Source organism: Rana temporaria, chromosome 2, assembly GCF_905171775.1.
Source record: "Rana temporaria chromosome 2, aRanTem1.1, whole genome shotgun sequence".
Classification (NCBI taxonomy): Eukaryota; Metazoa; Chordata; class Amphibia; order Anura; family Ranidae; genus Rana; species Rana temporaria.
The window spans coordinates 260,442,995-260,464,652 of record NC_053490.1 but is presented as its reverse complement, the minus strand read 5'-3'; the positions used below and the strand labels follow the sequence as shown (position 1 = coordinate 260,464,652).

Below are 21,658 nucleotides of genomic sequence, written 5' to 3'. Positions count from 1 at the left end.
TGGTAAATAAATTATTTATATGTTTTTTTGTAACTTGTTTTAGCAATCAAAATATGTTTCCAATTTGTTTCATGTGACACTGTACGTAATATATTTTTAACCTCCAGACAGATAAAAACATTGGTTACAGTTATGTGATCTTTAAAAGTTTATTTTTATATGCAGCTAATGAAAGTACCAAAATGTGTCTTAAAATTAGCTTCTATTTATCCCTTGTGCAGAAAAGGACTGGGCGGGTTAGGCATCTTAAAGAGCCAATCAGGTATGCTGCATGTACTGTACATGTGTTGGCGGAAGTTGGGTTCAGAGCGGATGTGCGCATTAGTCTTCTGCCGCTCCTCCACTGTTCAAAACACAAGCTGGGGGCAGGGAAGGGACTAGGCTGTCTTGCATAACTGCAACAGAGAAAAGTTAGCTCACCAACTTGGCTTGACTTTCTGGCAGGGCTGTGTAAATCTCAGGACCAGATAGACAAATGTAAATTTTCTGGCAGATAAAACAGCTATTAAAATATGTATTTTAACAGTATATGTGTTTGCCTGAAGCTCAGCTTTAAATAACTATAGAAAGACAAAGTCGAAAAACTGCTGGAAACTCATTACCACCTTAGTGGCATTATAATTCTTCCCACCAGAACCTCTTGTTTTTCACCTGCATAACCACCTGCTAACCTATCTATACGTTGTAGTTTGCAAGGAATTTACAGGGCTAAAGGTTAATGCTTTTTGGCCACAACCCCAGTATTTTTTTCAACTGGCTTTCTCATGAAAGTGGTGCGAGTGGCTCATTAGCTTCTGGATGGCTTTTTAGAAGCGACGGGAGGGGACGTTTCCTCCCACTTCCGTCGCTCACCGTTGTTTCTCAGGATTACCATTTTTACCAGTGCGCCCGAGAAATGATCCGACGATGCAGGCGGCTGATCACAGAGGCGAACAGAAAACCTCTATGGCCTTGTAGGACCGGAGCGACTTTGTGACATTACTTCTGGTCTAGGGAAGAAGTGAACAATTTTTTTTTATAAGCAAAAGATCAAAAATTGTTTTTTGATCTTTTGCTTTTAAAGGTAAAGGAGAGTTATGGTGCCTTTTTGAGTCCAGATCTCTCCATAAAGAGGACCTGTGATCCTTATTTCTAATACAAGGGATTTTTACATCCCTTGTAATAGGAATAAAAGTGATAAAAAAATAAAATAATTAAAGGACCAGTGTAAAAATAAAATGTAAAGCGCCCTCATCTATCCATGCTCATGCGCAGAAGTGAACGCAAACGCAAATCACACATGCATATGTAAACAGTGTTCACACCACACATGTGAGATATCGCTGCGAACATTAGAGTGAGAGCAATAATTCTAGTGCTAGACTTCCTCTGTTACTCTAAACAGGTAATCTATAAATAAAATATTAACGCGCCGCCTATGGAGATTTTTAAGTACCGTAGTTTGTCACCATTTCATGACCGTGGGCAATTTTAAAGTGCGACATGTTAGCTATCTATTTACTTGGCATAACATCATATTTTACAAAAAAATGGTGCATATATTATGTTTTTTTTAATTAATTAAAATTAATTTTTTTAATTGCGTTTAAAAAAAACGTTGCGCAAATACAGCGTGACATTTTATTCCCTAGCGTCTCTGCTAAAAAATATATATGTAATGTTTGGGGTTACAAGTAATTTTCTAGCAAAAAATACTGATTTAAACTTGTAAAGTGCCAAAAAAGGTTTGCTCTTTAACAAATAAGATGTGCATTGATCATGTAGTTTCATGGTTTTTGTTTCCCTGTTTGCACAAACTATAGTAGAGTATATCTTCACATTCCGTTGTCACAAATTTATGCTCATTTAAAACATGAGGCAGGTGGCATGGCACTGCACAGGTTAATACATTATCTGTAGTCTGAGAACTGAAATTTTCTGGAAAACGATATATCCCACAATCCCTGGGTTTCTCTGTCTAGTGCTCTGCAGGTGGGATCTATTTACAGCGCTTACCATCCTGGATGTGATGTGTTTGTTTTCTGCCAACAAAAATGTCATTGGTGAATACAGATTATTACATACATGAACTACTCAGACAAGTGCATATACTGTATATTGCATATATATGTCTTTATTATATCTGTTGCTGGTTCCATGATTTTATCTAATAAGCCCATTTATATTTGTCTAGTGTATATAGGTAAAAGTGAAAAGACAGGGGAATGGAGTTCCCCCAAATACAGCGTGAGTGAGTGTAATATGCGATTGGGTACAAATGGAGAGTAATGCAAAGAAGGAAAAAGAGAAAGGAGCAAGGAAAATAGTGTAAAGGGTACCTAATTTCAAAGTATCTGTCCAAAAAGTTAAATTGCAGGGGATGTCTATAACTTGCATTTGTAGTCTGGGAAAAGAAGTGAGCCAATTACACATGCCAGAATACCTCTAGTTGTTATGTGTATAAATAGTGTATAGAATGCATCCAGTTTCCATGTTTACAAAGAAGTGACACTTTTTTGTAGTTTATGTGTATCTGGCTGAAAATTGAAAAACAAAGGTAATTTGTAATCAAAATTTTAAAAAAATAGCGTGTACGTGTAGTATTTTTATGTTTTATATAACAATTTAAAACATTTGAAGTTTACCAGTCCTAATAAGGATATGGATGATATATAGCTACCTTCTCCCCTTTCAGACCTACAATCACAAGGGCCAATTTATTACAGGCAAATAGACTGTTTGCTTTACAAATTATGCTGCACTTTACAAGTGTATTTGCTCCAGAGCTTACTGAATTTGGTGCAATTACACTTTGCAAAGAGTATCCAACCATGTGCAAGGAAAATTTGAAAAAAAGTATGTTGCTTGCTCTTTGGATAATGGCCGTCAGCAGGGCCTCACTATGCTCTGGAAATAATCTCCTTGCAATATGTAACTTTCCTACTGAATAGTCTATTTGCTTTTAGTAAATCAACCCCACGGTGCCTAGAAGAGGAAAATCTTCCAGCACCAAATACTGTAGTGGTTCTGAGATGTCATGTGACTAAGGACTGCAAAGAAGGATGATGCTGGAGGATGTGAACCTGTAACTATTACACAAAGGCGATTTGTCCACTTGTTTGTATTTGCCCTCTAGGCCAAAGGCTCCCAGTGCTCCTTGTCTAGCGTATACTACCCAATTTCTTATGACAATAAAATCCATCCAAGTAGCTAGAAATAGCTGGACCGTGCTGCATTACAAATTCCACCAAAAAACTAATTTAATCTCATGAATGGATGGGCAACTGGGTTTGAAATTGACTGCCATCTGAATAAAATTATTCTCTGGCTAGATTAAAGTGGATGTAAACCCACTCTCATCCTTTCTAAACTACTGCCATAGTGCTGATCTATAAGGATATACATGCCTCCTACTGTATCCTTACCTGTCAAATGTCTCCCCTCTGTCTGTTATAAGAACTGAAAAACTGCAGATTCTGTGGGTGGGTCTGTTGTCTGGAGTTCGGTGGGTGGAGTCGTGATGTCAGTAGACTCTCCGCCCACCTCTACACTCCCCTTGTCAACATGCATTTTTTCCTGTGTATTCCTTACACTAAATTCTGCTATGCTCACTAACATCCAGTCAAAATCCAGAAAAGTAACCACATGACTTCAGAAAATGAGTGGGGGTGGAAATTAAAAAATAATGCCCGTCTCAGGCTAGTGCATGAGATATGTAAATAACCTGTCATTCAAAGCAAGGGGGAAGAACGGACAAATGTTTTCTCCTGTTTGTCCATTTATCTCACTGGAGCTGAATTAACTCTTTGTGGCAAGACTGGGCACAGATGATAGGAAATCTTTTACTCTACATTGTGACAGCAAAAAAAAAAAACCATGACTGTAATCAGTGTTATATGGAATCCATTACATGGTGCACTAATGGGTTATGGCCACTCACTGCATGAAGAGATCACTAATGGGCAGGGCATAAACTTGGTCTAAACATTTCAAACAATGCTGAAGTGCAGGCACCTTATAGTACCTGCCCTTTTTAGTCTTTAAATCAATCCCTATGTCGTTGGAGAGCTCTCTTGAATCCCATGTCCATGATGTACTTCCAAGCTAATGAATGTTTGGAAAGTAATTCAAGACTAAGCAAATACATTTTAATAATTAACATCAGCTATATCAGATATTTTATTGTTTATTACCCGTAAAGTAGCAAAAAATGCAAATATTTGTTTACTCTGAGAACTGTACCCTGGGTGATGCACATATTTTCTTACAGTTTTAGATCTTTACCTTTAAGAGAAAAAATAAAATTAGTTTTAATTTAAACAACTTTGGTGCTAAAGCTCAGGCACAAAAGGAATACTGGCAGTTGACATCAAGTCCATAGACATGCAGGTTACTGTTCTACTTTCAAAGCAGGGACTTTCCAGTTGACTTTTTCAGCTAATATGAAGGCCACTTTTTTCTCATAATATGCTGCCTCATTTATAAATGTGGGGTACAAGATTTTCTCATCCTCATAATACAGATCTCTTCCACTCAAAGTCTTAAAGATCGGATCTCCAGGCTTCAAAGGAACATAGTCTTTGTCCTAAAAAAACATATAGCATCAAGTTACCAACAAACACAATGGATTATATTAATAAACATCAAACAGACCAAGACATATTTAGCATCATTAGTTGGCCCTTTGCCTGCATCTACACTGAAGAGTCATGTTAGTTCCAGTTTGAAACTGATAGATGGAGAGACCGAGCACCAAATATTGTAATTATGGGTTTTAGACTGAAATCGTAATTTGAAGGATGTCGAGCAAACAATGAATGTTTATAGCTGTAAACAATCATGGCAAGTTTTCTGCGTTAGTTAAATGCTAATCATCTAAAAAGATCAATTATTTGCTACCTTCAAATGACAAATGTTAGAAACTGGTGGTTGTTACAGTCTTCAAATTATCAATACAGAAAAAAATATCTATACTCTACTGAATGCAACTCAACTATGCTGTCCATTATAACTACAGTTAAATTATCATTAACAGCATATAATTATGTCCTTAGATTCTAACTTAAATTAGAATTTAACTTTAAAATTAAATGTTTGTGAGCTGACAGATTATTGTACATTATTATTATTATTATACAGGATTTATATAGCGCCAACAGTTTGCAACATCAGGGAAGACAGTACAGTTACAATACAATTCAATACAGGAGGGATCAAAGGGCCCTGCTCGTTAGAGCTTACAGTCTAGAGATTGCAGAAGATACATATTAAGCCTCTTTTACAACATTAAGGGGCAGATCCACAAAGATCTGCCTATCTTTAGGCAGGCGTAGCGTATCTAAGATACACTACGCCGCTGTAACTTACTTTTTCTTCTTGTGAATCCTCAAAGAATCCATGCGGTAAGTTACGGCGGCGTAGTGTATCTACTGCGGCGTAAGGGCACACAATTTCAAATGGGAGTGATGGGGGCGTGTTCTATGAAAATACGTTGTGACCCGAAGTAAACAACGTTTTTTTTTAACTGCGCATGCGCCGTCCCTGGGGGTATCCCAGTGGGCATGCTCGAAATTAAACCGGAACCCGCCAATGCTTACGACGGTGACGTCATTCTACGCAAATTCCTATTCGCGAACGACTTACGCAAACGACGTAAACAATTCAAAATTGTACGCGGGAAGGACGGCCATACTTAACATTGAGTACGCCTCAGTATAGCAGCTTTAACTATATCCTGGAAAAAGCCAAACGCAAACGACGGAAAAAAAGCGATGGGCCGGCCTACGTTCGTGGATCGCCGTAAATAGCTAATTTGCATACTCAACGCGGATTACGACGGGAACGCCACCTAGAGGCCGCCGAAAAATTGCATCTTAGATCCGACGGCGTACGAAGACGTACGCCTGTCGGATCGATCCCAGATGCCGTCGTATCTTGTTTTGAGGATTCAAAACAAAGATACGACGCAGGAAATTTAAAATTACTTTATAATCCTTTTGTGGATCTGCCCCTAAGTCTCTTTTAAAAAATTTGTATCTGCTTGTTTGAAAGCTTCCGTAGAATGTACACTGGGCTGGGGATGTGCAACTCAATGTACAATCTAAGCATGCCTTGGTGGCAGTATTAAAGTGGAACTTCACTCTCTCAATCAACATTGACTATTTTTAATCCTTATGGTGCTAGTATTATAGCATTTAAGCATTATGGTGCTAGGCAGTGTGGGGGCTGCAGCATTATGTCTCTTACATTTGCACACAGGTCTGATTACCCACAGAGTGTGTTAACTGGTGATACATCATATCTCAGGTGTCCTTGGAATAAGCCGTGACCCTAGTTAAGCTAGTCCGGATCCTCTGTCACGGGGGATCACAGAGCTCTGGTAAGCAGGAATTTCTCTTATTCCGGTGGTGGATTTCACATTGGCTTCCTTTCAACATAGGGCAGTTATCATTTATATTCACTTATGAATTTAGAATTTTTGTTTCATTATATGATTTATTTTTCAAAGTAATTTTCACGTGTATATTTGGACTATTCACATGTATGTTAATTTTTCAGTGTTGACATATTCACAAGGTTACACTTTTATTTGTAACAACCATAGGTTTAGCGCAGCAATATATTTTTTTATCGCATTAGTAAAGAGATAGGAAAATATATCATATTTTCTTGTTTAAAACTTTTTTTTTACATATTTTTAGTAACTTCCTGGTTTACAAGTATAGGCAAATGATGTCATACATCCCAGGAGTCTTCAGAAGGGGAGGGGGGTTTTCTTAGCTAAGCACACCTTGCTGCCTGCATGTCTGAGCTAAGGGCAGATGGATTACAGGAAGTAAATGTTACATGAATCATCTGCCCTTACTCAAGATTTCCTCAGCCAGAAATAGCAGGAGGGTGATTTCTCAGCAAAATAATAGGAGAACTTGCTTTGAATATTAAAAATGAATTAGATAGCGTTTTTGGTTTGTAGTGCTCAGATGCAGTGTAGTTTTGCTTTAATGAACTCCCACACACACGCACTTTATGCCATTCTGACCAATCAAAATGGTTAAAGGTTCCTAACCCAAAAAAGGTTCCACCAAGTGCCTCCAAGGGAGAATTCAAATGTTGCATTGCTTTAGTGTAAGACAGGGATCCTCAAACTACGGCCCTCCAGCTGTTGCGGAACTACACATCCCATGAGCCATTGTAAAACTCTGACATTCACAGACATGACTGGGCATGATGGGAATTGTAGTTCCTGAACAACTGGAGGGTCAAAGTTTGAAGACCCATGGTGTAAGAATTCTTAAGGCTTAGGCTGCTTTCACACTGAGGCACTTTGCAGGCACTATAGCGCATCTTTAAAGCGCCCCTGCCCATTGAAATCAATAGGCAGCAGCGCATTGCAGGCAGTTTTAACCCTTTTTTGGCCGCTAGCAGGCGTTAAAAGCATCCCGCTAGCGGCCAAATAGCGCCGCAAAAACAACGGTAAATCACTTTACCGCCGACGCCTCAGTGTGAAGGTGGCCTAATACTCCACATAAAAATAAGTCGTTAAGGCAAAAATAGGATTTTATACTCACCGTAAAATCCTTTCCTCTGAGTTCATGGACGGACACAGCCTTAATCTTGACAAAGTGGGTATAAGCCTTCCTTTAGGAGTGACTAGGCAGAAAGTATTAACAACTTCAAAGCTGAACAGCTGGCTATATCCTCTCAGCCTGCACCAAGCAGCTCAGTTCGTAACAAGCAGTACAAACTTAAAAAAAAAAAGAGAGGTGGGTGCTGTGTACGTCCATGAACTCAGAGAAAAGGATTTTACAGTGAGTATAAAATCCTATTTTCTCTTTTGTTCATGGACGGACACAGCCTTAATCTTGACAAAGTGGGACGTCCCAAAGCAGTGTCAAAAAGAGGGGTGGGAACAGCATAAAATTAAACTTCACACCAAAACAAAACAGAGCTCCTCAACTGAGGAGTTGTAACTCTAAACAGCCACCTGCAAAACTTTGCGGCCGAAGAAGCATCCGAAGATGCACTCACATCAACTTGTAAAGTTTAACCTTTGTTAAACACATCTGCCTAGGTTATCATCACCAGATCGTAAACAAATAGAAACACCTATATCAGTAGAGGAACTAGAGACAGTGATGAAGACAGTTAAACATGGGAAGGCTGCGGGCCCAGACAGATTTACGATCCAATACTATAAATGTTTTTTCCCAATGCTGGGGGCATATATGACAAGAGCCTTCAATGAGATCGGCCGGGCTCCCACACTGCCGCCGGAGGCACTTATGGCATATATTTCAGTAATTCCGAAGGAGGGGAAAGATCTGGCGGAGTGCGGGAGCTCCCGCCCGATCTCATTGCTGAATATAGATCTAAAACGTTTTACTAAACTGCTTGCCTCCCGTCTCCAGCCTTTGTTAAATCAAATGGTACATCGAGACCAGGTTGGATTTATCCCTACCCGAGAGGCTAGGGATAATACCGTAGAGGTTCTCAACCTGGTACACTACGCTAACAAAACAAAAACGCCCGCAATTTTTTGAGTACGGATGCGGAAAAAGCGTTTGATAGGGTTAGTTGGCGTTTTATGTTTGAAGTACTGAAACAAATGTGAATTGGAGAACACATGCGGAATTGGATAGCAGGAGTATATGCCTCACCCCGGGCTTCGGTAAAAGTAAATGGTATCTATTCAGAAACGTTTAAATTTTCAAACGGAATGCGCCAGGGGTGTCCACTATCCCTGATGTTGTTTGCACTCTTACTAGAACCTCTTTTGAATAGGATCAGGCAAAACCCAGATATACAGGGACTTCAAATAGGCGATCGGAAATATAAAATTTCTGCCTACGCAGATGACCTGTTTTCACTATCATGCCCCCAGGTCTCATTGCCAAATTTGATGAAGGAAATGGAAGGATACGGGACACTAGCAGGTCTGAAGATCAATTATGTGAAATGTGAAGTGATGGGGGTAGCCCTCCTCTTAAAAGTACAGCAAAACATACAACCCAATTTTAAGATCAAATGGGTAGGGTCAGCATTGAAATATCTAGGGATAAACATCCCATCAAGATTAGAAAAGGTATTTTCGGTAAATTTCCCACCAGTTTACAAAGAAGTATGTTCCTTATTAGATAAATGACAACATGGATTCCATTCATGGTTTGGCCGCTGTAACACTATTAAAATGAATATATTGCCAAAATACTTGTATTTGTTTCAAGCCATACCAATAGAAATCCCGGGGGCCTACTTTAGGCAAGTAAACACGTTTTTTTACTAAATTTATCTGGGCCAATAAAAGACCTAGGATAAGCAGGAATCAAATGACCATTCCCAAGTGTTATGGGGGCTTATCAGTCCCAGATGAGTCTAAATACCATCAAGCAGTTCACTTTGGAAGGGTCATAGACTGGTGCAGACACAGCTTTGAAGTTGTTAACACTTTCTGCCTAGTCACTCCTAAAGGAAGGCTAATACCCACTTTGTCAAGATTAAGGCTGTGTCCGTCCATGAACGAAAGAGAAAGTTATTTTTTTACGGTTTATTTAACCCTAAACACATAACAGTATAGTACATATAATTTAAATAATTAAATATTTTTAATGTAATTTAGTTTAGGAAATTACAAGCATAATGGCACTCCATTTTGTCTTCTGTCACATTTAATGTGTATTGGTTAGAATAGAGAATGGTTATAAACCCCTTGTATTTTTTTCATTTATGTCCTGTTGGAGAGATTTCCTTCCCTTCAAAATATTGGATCTTCCATCATTTTCTGCCTTAGTAACAAACAGTGGGGACACTGACACAAAAAAATGGTGAAAGATGTTACGATGGCAGCCTCCATATTCTCCCAGTACAGGTTTCTATTAACATTGTAAAGTTTGCTACCTGTAAAGAAAAACAGCTTCACTCCTGCACATTAAAGGGGTTGTAAAGGTTTGTTTTTTATTTTCTAAATAGGTTCCTTTAAGCTAGTGCATTGTTGGTTCACTTACCTTTTCCTTCAATTTCCCTTCTAAATGTTTTTTTTCTTTGTTTTCTTTGTCTGAATTTCTCACTTCCTGTTCCTCCTCAGTAAGCTGTTCTGGCTGACTAACCACCGCTCCCACCGCTCGGATGATGGTGGAAAGCTTACTGAGGAGAAACAGGAAGTGAGAAATTCAGACAAAGAACACAAAGAAAAAACATTTAGAAGGGAAATCGAAGGAAGAGGTAAGTGAACCAACAATGAACTAGCTTAAACCTATTTAGAAAATAAAAAACAAACCTTTACAACCTCTTTAAACATACATTATTCAACATCCAGGCTGCACACTTGTTTACTCCCAGCAATGCTGAATAGTAGCTAGTACGTGTCCAAAATTTAAATAATGACCAACAAGTTCAAAGTTGGCAGAATGGCTAAAAATTGGAAAGTGTAAGCAAATACCCTGCATGTTTTTCTGAGATAGCTACTGAATTGTCACTATATTTCAAAGAAAGATGGACATGGTTTAAAGGGGTTGTAAAGGTTTGAATATTTTTTTTTAAAATAACAAACATGTCATACTTACCTCCACTGTGCAGTTCGTTTTGCACAGAGTGGCCCTGAACATCCTCTTCTGGGGTCCCTCAGCAGCTCTTGCGTCTCCTCCCCACATCAGATAACCGCCCTAGGGGAAGCGCTCTCCAAGGGGGTTATTTTTCGGGCGTGCTCCCGAGTCCAGCATTTGTGTCCATAGACACGAATGCCGGACTCGGACCCGCCCCCCGGCGGCCATGTCATTGGGTTTGATTGACAGCAGCGGGAGCCAATGGCTGCGCTGCTATCAATCTATCCAATCAAGAGCCGAGAACCACAGGCAGAGGGACGACGCATGCCCAGCATGGAAAATTATAGGGCTCAGGTAAATAAAATGGGGGGCTGGGGGGCCAGTGACTGCCAGGTGTTTTTTCACCTTAATGCATAGGATGCATTAAGGTGAAGAAACACAAACCTTAAAGCAATGATCTATAAACTTTGAGAATGGATCTTTCTATCTTTAAATGTAGCACCCCTAACCCCCAGAATCATGTTGGTACCTCCAGAGACAAGGGTGGGACAGCATTTCATCCCAGAGCTGAGTCCATGGCCTAATCTGGGAACTAAAAGATCATTGGGTGCCAGTCACTTTCTGTATTTTTAGTAGTTATAATGGTCATCACACACAAGGAGTTGAGGGTTAGGGATCCCAGATACCCAGATCACTTACAGACCCCTCCAGATCCATGTCCAGTGCCACAGAGTCAGGACCTTTAGGCCACCCAATGAACATTTTAGGCAGCTGGTTCACAGACTACTCCCTCTTGCTGGTTCCGGAGCCCTCTGTACTATTTCCTAGGCTTCAGTGCATCCTGAAGCCTAGGATTTGTGAGAAACCAGCCTTAAGCTTGGCTTTCTCCAGCTAAGTCCTTCCCTTTGGTCTTGATCTTGGTTAGCCTCTTTCGACAGACAAGACAGTTCCAGGGCCATTTCAGGCCTATCTCTACATCCAGAGCACATGGCAGCCTCCACTTAGACTATGGGCCTAATAGACAGGTTAGTCCAGTAGCAGCTCCTAGGGATGCAGCCTGGAGGAATTGAGAGACATCACAAATATTTAAAGCCTCCCCCAGTATGCACCAGTAGCCATGAACCCCCTACTGAGTTGGCTTGAGGAAATATATATTCATAACCCAGTCTTGTTGTGGAATCTCATAATATGTCCAGTGGCAACAGTGACACCTACTGGCAGTAAGAAATCACAGCTCCACTGAGTTTAGGGAAACACTACAAATCTGTCTGGGTTGACTACCACCCAGCACAAGTAATTGTAAGTATCAGTTCCTGTTTAAGACAGGGTGCTACATAAAGAAGACAATGTGAAACCCGTGCTCCAAAAAAGACAAGTAAACTTCTCAGGAGGAATTGGGCCAAAAGCTAGGCTTTCATAGTCGTTTTCTCTCTAGTTTCTATCTTTATATTAGACAGAGCAGTAATTAACACAGCAACACACATACTTACACAAATATACAGTCAGATTTCACTTAACCGGAGTACAATAGTTAAAAGAAAAAACAACAGTATCTATCCCTTTCTCCTGAAAATTTACTGGAAATAACCACCTAACAATTTACCCTTTACAATTATATCCTTTATCCTTTGATAATATTACAGGATTTAACTTGTATGTATCCTCTTACTCATGTACCACCCCCCACCCACACCCAAACTATATCCAGATTTATTTATTTGTTTAACTGAAGAGGGGACTTTTGCAAACCAACACATAACTTAATCAAAAAGAGCTTCAATTCCCAACCCAGAAGCTCAAGAGAAGGAATTGTGTTAGACTCAACAGAAGCATCCCACACAGTACATTAGGTACAGTATTTGGCTACATTGTTTCATCATCAGACACATACACTAAACAAGGAAAGATTATCTTCAAAACTTTTTTTAGCTGTTATTTTTTGAAATTTGATGATTTTTATGAGAAATTGCCATTCTAGGGAAATATGATACTTCAACCATTGGAGGAGAGATGAATATGGAAGAAAATTCTACTAAACTACTAAAATGTGTAAGTCTACCTGCAGCTCAGCATGAATGACAGCTGTGATTTCTCCTGTAGAGTCTCGAGGAAAATCCACCTTGGATACAAACTTGTATATATCAGTTTCAAAACTTGGAAACTCCTTACCTGGATAAGAGACAGAAAACAGGATTATGATTTGCAAGACAACACTGCGTAATTGTTGCTATAGCTTTAGATGTAAAAATATTTTATAATGCAAAAAGACACATACTTGTTACTCTATATTGCAGTGGTTAGATGAAGCTAAATGGTGGCCCTTTGTTAGTTATAATTGTGTGGGTACTCTTACCTATGCCAGCTGAGTACACATTGAAAAGCTATGTGGATATTCAACATCCCTATCTAACACCAGTCTTTACTTCAAAGGGCAGGTAGTTGTAAACCTCACTGCAAATAAATGTATTATAGAAATGATAAAAAAAAAAAACACTCGCACTAGGCCTCCATAGAGCTGGGGGCAGCTGCACCAAATTGTGCCTAAATACAAGACCTCAAAAAAATTATTATAAAAACAGGTATGCATGACACTTTAAGAAAAGAACCAAGTGATTCAACACAAAAATTAATAAAAAAATATAAAAAAAAAACGATTTAAGGCTCCATGCACACTAGCATTGTTTTAAGCACCTAGAAGCTGTTATTAGCATTTTTTGTCTGCTCCTAGAAGCTAAATAATTTTATTCTATGTGTCCATGCACATTACTTTAGGCGCTTTTTGGAGCATCAGCGTCCAGGAGCAGAAAACAATTTATATTGTAAAGTTTCTCGAAGCAGAAATGCTCCTAGGCGAAGGTCCATACAGGGGTTGGTGGAATTATTATTATATATTAAAAATCAATTTATCTCTTTTTATATTAAATTTCCTTTGGAATGAGACACTATCATAGTTCTTTAGTGATATCTCTAGTTATTGTATGGTCTATATATTATGTATAATTGTGGGTAATTATTACCAAATGATTATATTTTTAAATTTTTATATTTCTTATTTTTATTTATTTGATGTTGTAGGTAAATTTGTATTAATTCACTTCATTATAATTCAGGCCATGAAGTTATGTGTTTTTATTGATTATTTCTGTAATGTCAGTATTTTTATAACCAGGGACTCGGAACGGAGGCTGGAGTTAGTTTCTAATCCCTCCCCTGTTAAAGCGGTAGTAAACCCGCTGCCGTTTTTTTTTTCTTTTTTTTTAACACCTGAAAAGCAAAAGCCATAAAGAGCTAGTATGCACCGCATACTAGCTCATTATGAAATACTTACCTTGAAACGAGGTGTGAGGAACTTACCTGGTCCACGCCGAGGGAGATGTCATCTTGCCTCGGCGTGTCTTTCAGGTATCGCCGCTCCAGCGCTGTGATTGGCTGGAGCGGCGATATCGTCACTCCCACGCATGCGTGCGGAGACTTCTCCCCGGCAAGGTCCGGCGGCTGCCGGGCGTTTACTCGAGGATCTCCGATGCGCATGCGCCGCTGCAGTGAGCGGCGCATTGCGAGGGGAATATCTCCTAAACCTTACAGGTTTAAGAGATATTCTTTATACCTACAGGTAAGCCTTATTATAAGCTTACCTGTAGGTTAAAGTGGTAGTACAGCGTTTACTACCACTTTAAGCTAATTGCCAAGCGTATTTAAATGTATGCTTTCCGTGACCTAGCACGCTTCCTGAAGACGTGCAACACGAAAACTGTCGAGGCGTTACTAGGATACGCATTGACGTCACCTCCAGGCCCTCTGGCTTCCTGCCGTCTTAGGTGGAACGCACGCCAGAGAACCTCCACTCGGGACACTGCTTTTCCATATTTTCACCGCTCTCTAGCCTCAGTTGCCGGGTCCTTTGGCACTCCCTCGTGTAAGCAAGCATTTGGCATTTTGTATTTTTTATATTGATTTTATTAAAACGGGATTACACTATTGCCGTTTTATCTGCATTTCCACATATCCTGATCCGAGCCCATGGTTAAGCAGGGTTTCTTTCCATATGCATCAGCTCCACGTATACCAGCAACTGGTTTGCTCCAAGTGCTATTGACTTCTTTTTTTAATTAAAAGAGTCAATTTTTTCTGGTAAGCTGCCATCCTTATTTTGAGCACGATTTGGGTGTTTTGGTTTCCAATTTTGGTGAAGGTGAACATAGCAAGTTGTCACTTCCGGATATTGATTCACAGGATTCACTTCAGAAACCTTTCACAAGGACTTGTTTGTGTTGATATTTCAGGACTGTCATAGCCCTGTCTATCCTTGATTTAGCACATGTTTAATTTTCATAATGTTCAAAGTTGCAATACTTGGCACATTCACTGTGGACATTATTTTAATTGTTTTCATTAATTTTTTGTTCTAGTGGACGAATTATGACTGATTTTTTATCACTTGTGTTATTATTTTAGGTCTATAGGTAGGCTGGTGTTATATAATGTATATATTATTTTTTATATTTAATATTTTCTTATTATTGTTGTTTCATAAAATACATTTTATTAATCTTATTAGCGCTCCCATTAATATATTTATTCATATATTTTTTTCTACTTTGGTTCCATGCACTAGAATGTTGGGGATATCAGCTTTTTTTAGTTATATACTCATAAATTCATTTACTTATATATTATTTTTGGCGCGAGATTCCCCCCTTTCTTTCTGTACACCACGGAATTCAGGTATGAGATACGACGGCGTATCTCCAGATACGCCGTCGTATCTCTGAGTGTGCGGCGTCGTATCTATGCGCCCGATTCTTAGAATCAGTTACGCATAGATTTGACTAAGATCCGACCGGCGTAAGTCTTTTACGCCGTCGTATCTTAGTTGCAATTTTACGCTGGAATATGCAAATTAGGTAGATACGGCGATTCAGAAACGTACGTCCACCCGGCGCATTTTTTTATGTCGTTTACGTTAGGCTTTTTCCACCGTAAAGTTACCCCTGCTATATGTGGCGTATCCTATGTTAAGTATGGACGTCGTTCCCACGTCGAATTTTGAAAATTTTACGTTGTTTGCGTAAGTCATCCGTGAATGGGGCTGTGCGTAATTTACGTTAACGTTGAAAGCATTGGCTTTTTGCGGGTTAATTTGGAGCATGCGCACTGGGTTACTTTCAGGGACGGCGCATGCGGCGTTAGTCAAAAACGTCATTTACGTGGGGTCATGTTTTATTTGCATAAAACACGCCCACCTCTTCACAATTTGAATTAGGGGCGCTTACGGGGGCAGATTTACGCTACGCCGCCGTAACTTGGGGTGCAGGTTCTTGGTGAATACAGAACCTGCCTCACTAAGTTACGGCGGCGTAGCGTATCTGAGATACGCTACGCCCGCATAAAAATATGCCATTCTACCTGAATCTACCCCAGAGTGTTTAGTCATTACATAGTGGGACGCCCCAGAGCAATGCTCAATATGAGGGGAGGGAGTCACAGACCAAGCAGACCGCCATCGGACGAGAGGCCCTATACCGTTGCCTGCAGCACACTACGCCCGAGGGTGGCATCCTCATGTCCTTTTACATCTATTTGGTAGAATTTGGTAAATGTATGGACTGAAGACCAAGTTGCAGCCTTACAGATCTGAGCCATCGAAGCCTGATGATGCACTGCCCAAGAGGCAGTATTAAACCATAAGTTTGAATAATCACGTGTCAATCCATTTAGAAATGGTCGATTTCGATGCTGCCTGGCCCTTTTTGGGACCATCTGGCAGAATAAACAAAACATCTGTTTTACGTATCTGAGCAGTTTCTTGCAGATAAACCTTCATTGCTCTCACTAAATCTAGAGTGCAATATTTTTTCCCCCGCTGTCTGCAGTTCAGGAAAAAAAGGCAAAACAATATCTTGATTTAAATGGAACAGCGAGACCACCTTAGGAAGAAAAGTAGGTTGGGGCCGTAATACAATTTTGTCTTTGTGACAAACTAAATAAGGCTCTTTACAGGAAAGAGCTGCTAGTTCAGATACTCTCCTAGCAGAGAAGATAGCAACCAAAAAAGCCAACTTGCGACTCAAGAGAATCAATGGAATATGACGGATAGGTTCAAAGGGCTGCTTCTGCAAGCCCGACAAAAATAGATTCAAATCCGAGGGGCACAAGGGCGGTTTGACTGGCGGATTTACCCGCAACACCCCCTGAATGAATGCCCTGTCTAGGGAATGAGATGCTAATGGTTTTTGAAAGAAGATCAATAGAGCCGAGATTTGGCCCTTAATAGTACTGAGGGCCAATTTCATATCTACCCCCAACTGACAGAAGGCCAGAATCCTACCGATTACATATTTTTGAGGGTTCCACCCTCTAGATTCACACCAGGTAACATACGCCTTCCAGATTCTATAATAAATGAGCCTGGAGGCTGGCTTCCTAGCCCTAATGAGAGTAGAAAGAACTTGACCCGAGAGCCCACGTTTCTTCAGTATGTAGGTTTAAAGAGCCAGCTTTTGTAAGGAAGGATGGAACACTGGATCTTGTAATAGGAAGTCTTGGCGAAGTGGGAGAATCCAAGGTTTCCCCACTGCCATCCTTATGATCTTGGTGTACCAGGACCTTCTGTGCCAATTCGGGGCCACTAAAAGCACTGGTATTCCTTCTTCTTTGATCTTGCAAAGAAGTCTCTGAAGGAGCAGCACTGGAGGGAAAGCATAGATCAGGGAAAACTGATCCCAGGGAATCATTAGTGCATCTGTTCGGTAGGATAGAGGATCTTTTGTCCTCGATACAAAATTGGAGAGACCATTCCCCCGGCGACAATTGCTGGCGGCTCAGGTAATCCGCTTGCCAATTCTCCACTCCTGGAATGAAGATCGCAGAAATACAAGGAATATGAGCTTCTGCCCATGCTAAAATCTTGTTCACCTCCCTCTGAGAATAATGACTCCGGGTGCCACCTTGGTGATTGATGCAAGCTACCACAGTAGCATGGTCGGATTGAATCCGAACCGCGTGACCGTGTAACCTGTTTGTGCAGGTTCTGAGGGCTAGATATACTGCCCGAATCTCCAAAATGTTGATGGGTAGGTCCTTTTCGGACTTGGTCCAGGTACCCCGAGGTGAGGCTTCTTCCAGAATTGCCCCCCAGCCCAACAGGCTGGCATCTGTAGACACTACCTTCCAAGTGACTGGAAGAAAGGATTTTCCTGCTTGCAAATTCTTTGTGCTTAACCACCAACTGAGGCTTTGGTGCACCTCTGGGGATAGGTCCATCTAAGAATCTAAAGCCTGGATCTTTCTGTTCCAGGATACTGCTCTGGAGTAGTCTTGAATGAAACTGGGCATACGAAATGGCTTCGAAAGAGGCCACCATTTTCCCCAGCAATTTCATGTAAAGGCGAATTGATGGTCTTCCATTCGCCCTGACCATGCGGACCAGATCCTTTAAAGATTTGACCTTTGGCTCTGGAAGGAACACTTTGTTTTGGGTTGTGTCTAAGACCATGCCCAAATATTCTACCCTTCTCTGGGGCTGTAAAGAGGACTTCTGGAAGTTTAGGATCCAGCCCAAACACTCTAGGTATTTTACAGTACACTGTGATTTAACTGTGCCACTGACTGTTCTACCAAGAGTAGATCGCCCAGATAGGCCATCACCGTTATGCCCTGCGTCCTTAGCTTTGCTAGAAGCAGGGCCAGAACCTTTGTAAACATGCAAGGTGCCATAGCCAAGCTGATGTACCACTGCGAACCTTAAGAACTTTTGGTGAGCGGGATGAATAGGCACATGTAAATATGCATCTTTGATGTCTATTGACGCCATAAATTCTCCACCTTGTAGGGTGGAAACCACTGATCGAATTGTTTCCATTCGGAAATGACAAATGTTTAGAAACTGATTTAGAGCTTTTAGATCCAGAATGGGTCTGACGTGTCCGTTTGGTTTTGGAACCACAAAGAGATTTGAATAGAACCCTGAGCCTTGTTCCTTTAGGGGAAATTCTTTGATTACCCCTTGGGACAGCAAGTGATCCACTGCTTGGAAGAAGGATTTTCTTTAAATGGATCTTTGGAGACATTTGAGTTTAGGAGCCGATAAGGTGGGATCTCCCGGAATTCTATTTTGTATCCTAAGGATACAGAGGAAATCACCCATTTGTCCCGGATATCTTTCTGCCAAGCTGCTGAAAACTGCCGAAGCTGCCCCCCCTCTCAGGCCGAGCGGGGGCGCCCCTTCATAAGGAAGCTTTAGGGTTCTGTTTACCAGATTTTTGTGACCCTGGGTCTGGTTCTTAGGTTTTGTGGTTGATTGAGAATGCCGTCGCTATTGCCTGGAGGCAGAGGTCACTGGGACTTTATTTTTCTCTGGCAATAGTGTAGTCTTACCACTTAAGATCTTCTGGATGTATTTATCCAGATCATCCCCAAAAAGTCATTCCTCATGAAAGGGAAAACCCGGCCAAATGCTTTTTACATAGAGCTTCTGCTGACCAATGCTTCAACCAAAGGATTCTGCGCATGTGCACCAGTTGAAGCGTGAGGCGGGATGCCTGTTGGATAGAATCTCTCATGGCATTGACCGTAAAACATAAGGCCTTAGGCAGGTTCTCCCAAAGTTTGAGCTGATCTGGAGGAAGATCCTTAAGCCCTTGTTTCACTTGTTCCTTTAGGACCTGACACATACCCACAGCTGCCACAGCAGGTTGGGTCACAGCGACCGCCATCACAAAGGAAGATTCTAGCTTCTTTTCAGAAAAATCTTTAAACACCTGAGCATTGTCAACTGGACAGGTTAGCTTTTTGTTCAGAAAAAATGTTACTGCGCTGATCCAAAGATTTTTTAAATTTACAATTTCATAAAGTGCTATTAAGCCATAAGCTAACTTTGTGCACAAAGAACTCTAAATGACGTGCTATATCAAGTGCAACGACATTAGTGGTGTACTATATGGATAAATATGTGTAAGGATATCACATTTAAATATTATTAGGTAGATTCAGTAAGAGTTAGGCCGGCTTATCAGTAGATAAGCCGACCTAACTCAGAATCTACGCCGATTTATGTTTAAGCGTATGCTCAAACAGAGATACGCTTAAACATATCTAAGATACGACGGCTTGCGCCGTCCTATCTTAGATTGCAATATTTTGGATGGCCGCTAGGTGGCGCTTCTACTGCGGTCGGCGTAGAATATGTAAATGAGTAGATACGCCGATTCACGAATGTACGCCCGGCCGACGCAGTACTTTTACGCCATTTACGTAAGACCTTGTACACACGGACGGACTGTCCGCTGAAAACGGTCCACCGGATCGTTTTCAGTGGACATGTCCGCTCGGAGATTTCGGTCTGATGGTTGTACACACCATCAAACCGAAATCCGTGCGGACAGACAGCGCGGTGACGTGGCCGCGCCGACGCGGTGACGTGCGCGACCCTGGAAGGTCAATGCTTCCACGCATGCATCGAATCACTTCGACGCATAGGAGGGGTGGCGGCCCAGCGGACATGTCCGGTAAGTCGTACAGACGACCGAACATGTCCGACGGACAGGCTTCCAGCGGACATGTTTCTTAGCATGCTAAGAAACATTTGTCCACTGGAAACCTATCCGATCCGCCGGACATTTGTCCGGTCGGCCGTACACACGACCGAACATGTCTGCTGAAACTGGTTAGCGGACCAGTTTCAGCAGACATGTTCGGTCGTGTGTACGAGGCCTAAGAGATAGGCCGCGTAAAGTTAGAGCTAGGCCCTATTGGAATAGTAATGTCAAGTATGGCCGCCGTTCCCGCGTCGAAATTCGAATTTTTTACGTTGTTTGCGTAAGTCGTCCGTGAAGCAGGATTTACGTCGTTTACGTCCACGTCAAAATCAATAGGCCCGTGCGGCGTACTTAGCCGCAATGCACACTGGGAAATGTAGGCGCCCGGCGCATGCGCAGTTCGCAAAATACGTAAGGTCAAGCCCCATTAACATACAACACGCCCCCCTCAAACACATTTGAATTAGGCGCCCTTACGCCCGCCGATTTAGGCTACGCCGCCATAACTTAGCAGGTAAGTACATTGTGAATCATGTACTTGCCTAGCTAACTTACGGCGGCGTAGCTTAAATGCCTAAAGCTACGCCGCCGCAAAGTTGTGGCCATGTATCTGAATCTAGGTATATATAACTACATATAATGTGCAATAAACAAAATGCTAAAAAGTGAAAAACGGCGGTTAATTGTCAATATGGAACATCAAAGGGCAAAGTCAATGCACGTTGTGTTCCTATGATGGAAATTTTACCGCTGATAGTGCTCCTTGTCTAGATGAATACCAAAAAATATATAAAAAAAATTAAATTATGATCAAAGTCCCAAAAATGGCTAGTGGATGTGCAGACAATACTGAAAAATTCCAATAATGGGACAGCAAGCAATATGTCAATTGAACGATGAGTTCTAATGAAAGAAAAAAGAGTTCAATGCTGGTAGTGCTTCTTATACAAAATAAATTATTAGAGGTGCGGCTGTCTCTTCCACCCGACAAACACGTGCCACCATCACCAACGGCTAAACTGAACACTCACCAGACCCCGAACAATAAAAGGCCCCAAAATGGTTTCTTTCCCGATAGCCACTGGGTATATCCTCCTTCTCCCTCTTTCAAGAATTTCCATAGTGCCTCAAAAACAAGGGGCTCATCATGGTGTAGTACGTAAAAACAACTATTTATTAAAATAATAAAATCAGTGCACTTACAAGAAAAGTGCCTTTGACCGGCACAGAGTATCCTTGGCAGTGTCGAGCGTTGTAGCCGCTCACCAGCGTTTATGTTGTTTCTCGAATGGCGTGCGTACCTCGCTTCTGTTCCCCTGTGTTTCAACAGATGATTGCGACGCGCAGTGCACTCCCCCTTCGTGTGTATCCAAACAACTTCTACGCGTTTCGCAATACTTGCATCATCAGGAAAGCTGAAGTTGTTTGGATACACACGAAGGGGGAGTGCACCGCACGCCGCAATCATCTGTTGAAACACAGGGGAACAGAAGCGAGGTACGCACGCCATTTGAGAAACATAAATGCTGGTGAGCAGCTATAACGCTCGACACTGCCGAGGATACTCGGTGCCGGTCAAAGGCACTTTTCTTGTAAGTGCACTGT

General features: G+C 41.2%; 1 protein-coding gene across 1 annotated transcript in view; it reads right to left on the bottom strand.

The window, feature by feature from the left end:
- Positions 1 to 4,145: 4,145 nt before the first annotated feature.
- The window catches only part of LOC120926705 (N-acyl-aromatic-L-amino acid amidohydrolase (carboxylate-forming)-like), a 58,748-nt gene continuing 41,235 nt past the window's right edge, over positions 4,146 to 21,658 (bottom strand). The window contains exons 6-7 of the mRNA XM_040336858.1: positions 12,577 to 12,686; positions 4,146 to 4,564 (exon numbers count right to left, since the gene is read on the bottom strand). Coding sequence (XP_040192792.1) covers positions 4,370 to 4,564; positions 12,577 to 12,686 — 305 coding nt within the window. The 3' untranslated portion in view covers positions 4,146 to 4,369. The remainder of the gene's footprint in view (positions 4,565 to 12,576; positions 12,687 to 21,658) is intronic.